This window comes from Physella acuta, unplaced genomic scaffold, assembly GCF_028476545.2.
Source record: "Physella acuta isolate Inbredline_101_S28 unplaced genomic scaffold, ASM2847654v3 ptg000272l, whole genome shotgun sequence".
NCBI lineage: Eukaryota > Metazoa > Mollusca > Gastropoda > Physidae > Physella > Physella acuta.
The window spans coordinates 537,771-543,581 of NW_026731791.1; the positions used below are offsets into that span (position 1 = coordinate 537,771).

General features: G+C 36.7%; 1 protein-coding gene across 2 annotated transcripts; it reads left to right on the forward strand.

The window, feature by feature from the left end:
* Window positions 1–3,451: 3,451 nt before the first annotated feature.
* On the forward strand, window positions 3,452–5,461 carry LOC131939281 (beta-1,3-galactosyltransferase 1-like). 2 transcript variants are annotated; one of them, XM_059297495.1, is made up of 3 exons: window positions 3,452–3,512; window positions 3,733–3,783; window positions 4,112–5,461. In XM_059297495.1, the coding sequence occupies exons 1-3, from the start codon at window positions 3,469–3,471 to the stop codon at window positions 5,403–5,405; spliced, it is 1,389 nt and encodes a 462-aa protein (XP_059153478.1). In that variant the 5' UTR covers window positions 3,452–3,468; the 3' UTR covers window positions 5,406–5,461. The 2 variants fall into 2 exon arrangements, with proteins under 2 accessions (XP_059153478.1, XP_059153479.1); XM_059297496.1 differs by lacking the exon at window positions 3,452–3,512 and having other exon boundaries at window positions 3,722–3,783.
* Window positions 5,462–5,811: the final 350 nt, after the last annotated feature.

Genomic DNA, 5,811 nt, shown 5'->3' on the forward strand with positions numbered 1-5,811 from the left:
TTGGATTGACGCGAATGTGTGTGAATGTGTGTGCCAATAAGTGTGGGTTTTATTTTGCTAATAAAAATAAATAACCCAAGGTATTCTTTTTAATCAGACAGTTTTTTTTTTAAATCGATAAAGTAGGCTTATAATTTTGGCTTTAATGACTATGTGTATTACGTTTACTTGACCCAAACGCACCCCGCATCTATATTCACTGCATTGGTAAATAATGCGTCTATCGATTTTAAGCAAGCTAAAAGCGGAGGTATTATTGTATTAAAAGATTAAAACTACAACAATTACCTCATTAAGTTGGATCAACCGATATTTCTAATGATTTTAAATCCAGTAAATGTATTTTATAATAGGCCCCACAGAATAATTTTAATCTTTGGAAAATTATTTCGTATAACTGCAACACAATGTTTTCTATAGTTAACCAATCAATTAATTTAATCAATTCATGCCCTTCGGTAAAAATTTACATTTTTGAAACATTGTGAAATTATAATACTATTAGAAATTGCAGAGCATTTTATAATCAAGGGGAAGGTTATAGCCGTTAAGAAAACTTGTCCGTTTTAGAAATCACGACCTTTAAAAATGTATATTTTGAAGAGCTGGTTTCACCTGTAAGTCAGAGGCGTCACGAGGTGGGGGCGGGTGGTGCGGACCGCACCGGGTGACACCATGTAGGGGGGGGGGGGGTGCGTCGATACCAAGACACAAAAATTGCAAAACACATAGAAGAAATATGCTTTTTGTCAGACGTATGAATGATTAATTAGAGTTAATAAGTATTTTAAGTATTTTAAGTACAAATAGACGTTCCCGAGAAGGTGGGGGAGGTGGATGTGACACCTTGACACAAACCTGCTAACTATATAGAAAATAAACTATATCAGCTGTAGTAATAACCGATTATATATAGGCCTATACATCATTACTTTTAAATCTTTAGAGCTATACCCCGTGGAGATCTATATATATAAAGCAAAGTGGTCAGATGCCCGATAGGGCACTTCCCGGCGCCGCAGACGCGTCAAATTTGGCACGATGGTGCCTTGGGGCAATAGAACACGAGGGCCCGTGACGGTTGGTCGAAAGGTCCAGGGAGATGGGGTCAAAACTTTCGTCTAACGACCCCCCTTGAAATTTTGTGAGGTGGTAGGAGAACGCCTTGGGGTGTCAGAAAAAACTCGGCATGTATGGGAAAACTTCGTAAAGGGGTCAACACTGACCAGTTGTATTTCCCTATATAATCTTTGTATTTTATGGGAAAAACAGAGGGTCATTTTAACGTGGATTTTATGGTACTTAAACTCAGTATATCTGGCTAATTTTTTGCATGCTTCTAGGTAAATGGCTTGGCCTTTATGGAAAACTGTCGGTTTGACTCAAAGCCCTCGACGAGGGCTAAAGCGTGAAATTTTGGGAGGTGGTAGGAGAACACCTAGGGGTGTCAAAAAAAACTCGGCATATCTGGGAAAACTTCGTAAAGGGGTCAAAACTGATCAGTTGTATTTCCCTATATAATCTTTGTATTTTATGGGAAAAACAGAGGGTCATTTCAACGCGGATTTTATGGTACTTAAGCTCAGTATATCTGGCTAATTTTCTGCATGCTCCTAGGTAAATCGCTTGACCTTTAGGTAAAACTGTCGGTTTGACTCAAAGTCCTCAACGAAAAAATCTCCTTATTTAAGCTATATAACAAAAAATTTCTTGCCGAACGACCCCCCTTGATATTTTGTGAGGTGGTAGGAGAACACCTGGAGGTGCCAGAAAAAACTCGCCACATCCGTGAAAAATCTGCAAATGGGTCAAAACTGACTAATCGTAAATCCCTATTTAATCTTTGTATTTTATGGGAAAAACAGGGTAATTTCAACATAAATTTTACGATACTCAACCTCTATTTACCTGACCATTTTTTTGCATGCACCTCTATAGATGACTAGGCCGTATGAAAAAACTGTTGGTCAGATTCAAAGCACTCGACGAGGGCTAAAAAGTGACTGCAAGTGAAATTCACATTGTATTGAAATTTTCGGTGCGGGGGGGGGGGGGGGGGGGGGGGGGAGACGGACACTGTTAAAAGTATATATCTTCTATATAAATTTCACTATATAATTAAGTATTCGAATTCTCAAATGTTTTTGAAAACCTAAGCGAATATAATTGTATATATAGGCCTACTGTTGTAATAAATTAAAGTTTACCAGATTGTACGCACTTTTGTAAAACGTGTATAATGAATATTGATAAATAGAACCGTATTTGATGTTGTGTTTTTTTAATGCTTCCTATGTATAACAAATGAAATCTGCTTCAAGCTGTTAGTTAAGAAGCTTATGTTGTTTACTATATGTGACATTTTAAAGCAAACATTTTAACACTTGAAAACCTATTATGCGGTAAAGCAACACAAACAAACAAAAGAAGCAAAAGAGCATTACAGATAAGACTGAAAACATTAAAAGTAAGATTTCCGCAAATAAAAGCTTGCAATATATGTGGTATTTAGGCTTCATTTATATTTTTTGTAAACGGAATATAGAATACTGTAATTGTGAAAAAAACAATCTAGATTTTGACTACTTATGAAGTTTTGTTGATGAAAAAGAAAACATACACTCTCATTATTTGAAACATGCTTAGAATCCAACGAAAGAAGGAATTGAACAGAAGAAATATCCTTGGAGCTTAAATTATCCTCTACATCCTGGTTGTAGAGAGTTATCATGTCAAACCCAGCCGTTGAAGGTTCAGATGAAGAAGCGTTCACTGATTCTGTGAACGGATAGTGTGGCCCACTCTATGCCCAACCGCCTTTACTTCACCTATCCTGAGTCAGGTACCCATCTGAGCTAAGTGGAGATCTTAGAGCAGCCGTACTGCTGTTCTAGTACTCTGTCCCAACAATGAAAAAACTGACAACTATTAAACATTATGTTCTGAACTAGGTTAGTCGTCTGTAATTTACACGCAGAGTTTCTTTCAGGCATCTCTTCTAAATTGGGAGCAACCCCGAAGCACGTCGACCACCCTACCCATCTCTCCCAAAAGAAATATATTTTTTTTTACAGAAAATGTATACTTTTACCAGTGCTCCGCCCTCCATCCTTAGAGTTTTAATTACCCCCCCCCCCTACACTCTGCTTTCTAGAATAAAATTCATGCTTGAAAAAATGTGTATCACATTAAAAGAGAGAAATGTGTCGTCAAAATTATACTGTGATAATTTAAAAGTCAAATAACATCACGAGCTCCAAACTTTCAACACCAGGTAGAAACTGATTAAAAACAAACACCAGCGATCGACTCTATCTAAAATCAATTCCCTTTGTTTTTAAAGTTTTAAAGGGCCACACAAAAATGCGTTACACCAGTAAAAAACATTAGGCGAGTACGATTATCGTAGGTTAGACGTAGTGTACCTTAACGTGTGGTAAGCATAGATCGACGTTAATGTTATGATCGATGCAGATTTTAATTCTCGACGCGTCTATGTTGAAAAGAGAAGGGTTAGTTAAATTTTCGTAAGGTGTTTCGGAATACGAGTTGTGATTTGTACCAGGCTGTCATAGAGATTACAGTAAACAAAATTTTTAACTTGATATTTTGTACAAACCAAGTTCTATTGTTTGAGTTATATATATATATATATATATATATATATATATATATATATATATATATATATATATATATATATATATATATATATATATATATATATAATAGTTTTGGACGAATAAATCTAAAAACCGTTAACAAAATGTATTCAAGAAAAGCGTAAGTGTACCTTTTATTCTGAAATATAACTTTTTTGTTATGCTAACGTCGCATTATTTGATAAGGAAAAAATATACTTCTAAAAAATTACAATTGGCTCCAACTCCCTCCCCCCCCCCTTTCCATTCTCTCTCTCTTTCTCTCTCTCTCTCTCTCTCTCTCTCTCTCTCTCTGTCCCTCTATTTCTCAGTCTTAGCCTCAAATTAATTGTTGTTGCTATCACATTAAATTTATGACAATTTAAGCTACGTTTTATAATATAATTCAAAATACATATGTTAGATTAAAAATCATAATACTATTTATTTTGTATTGCCATCTTTTCCAGAAATCTAAGGCCACGAAGAATAACGCTGGAAAGACACCACATTATAATAATATTTTTAAGTTTACTTCTGATATCTCTGGCGTATATTTTAACCACAGGGATTACAATAAAATACAAAACATTCCAAAATTTCATCGCTGTGAGTAGGACATCATTTCCAGACAACAAAACAACATCTGTGACAACACTGAAACTAACTACACACATCTCTACTGAAAGTTTGTATCATACCAGTGTTGAAGCAAATACGGTAGTTCAAGTAGTTCTTACAACGGATAGAACTCCAACATCAGATAGATCATTTCACCATACGACCGACACGTTAAATATACCAGTCACCAACATTAATTCTCTGGATGACGATTTACTCTCTAACCTGAGTTCTAAGACCGCAGAGTTTAAAGAGAACCCGGGATATTTTGAGAACTTCACGTACTTTTATCTCAATAGTTCACGTGTGTCGGACATTCCTAGCCAGTATTCGATCCCAGGTACGTCCGTGTGTTCAGGTGATGTTGACCTGTTGGTGATGATTATGAGCGTTAAACAACACAGCGACTGGAGGCTACTTATACGTCAGACATGGGCGTCACCAATTTACGACAAGTCCTGGAGCCAAAAAGGTTTAGTTCGATTGGTCTTTTTCTTCGGGAATGAAGGCTTCGCAGATGTAGAGAATCTTGCATTGTACAACGAATCCAAACTTTATGGGGACATCGTTGTGGCAAGTTTTAAAGACAACTACGGGAACTTGTCATTAAAGTTAGCCACGGCTTTGACTTGGGCATCCAAACATTGTCCACAAGCTAAATTTGTCGCTAAAGTGGACATGGACACCTTTGTCCACTTGAAAGTGTTTTTAAAACTTGTTCAACATGTTGCTCAAAACTACACTGATTTTATAATAGGCTACCAGCATATATTTCCCAAGCCTTACGTTGTACGGGACGGGAAATGGGCTGTACCCCACCATATGTATGCATTCTCCTTCTTCCCAAAATACGTGTATGGACATTCTTACGTCCTTACAAGCTCCGTCGTTCACAAAATGGCTGCGAGTTTTCCCTTTGTTCACATCGTTCCTAACGAGGACGCGTTCATCACAGGTATCATGGCCGTAACGTTAAACATCACCAGACTGGGGAACACGGCTTTCGCTTTTTCTCTTAAACAGTACACATTTTGTGACCTAGTGTACAAACGATATGTGAGTGCCATGTACAACGTCAAGTATATGAAGGAGTTATGGGATGCCATGTTGACAGGAAACTGTACGGAGACGCAAATCACCTAATTGACCAAATTTAATAACATAATTGATTCCTCTTTGATTGTGTACGAGTTAAAATAGTTTTAACTTAAATTAAAATGCAACAAGGAAAAATAAATTACGAACTATGAATATAAAAGTATATTTTTTGCTGGAGTATTACATTAACTATCCCTATACTTAAATTATTCCAGTTACCCCCGTCACATTCTCTACCCCTAACTCCCCCCTCCCCACACACATATCATGTACATAACCTCTTGCAAAACAATACGGTATGATGTTACCCCTTATCATTCATCCTTCAGTAATTTAATGATAGATATCAGAACAGGGATATTTAGTCAAGGAGTGAAAGGATGTGAATGTTGGGGTGTATGTTGTTTGTACTTTGTACCCTGCTCAATCTTCGTGCGGTGAGTTGTTAAAG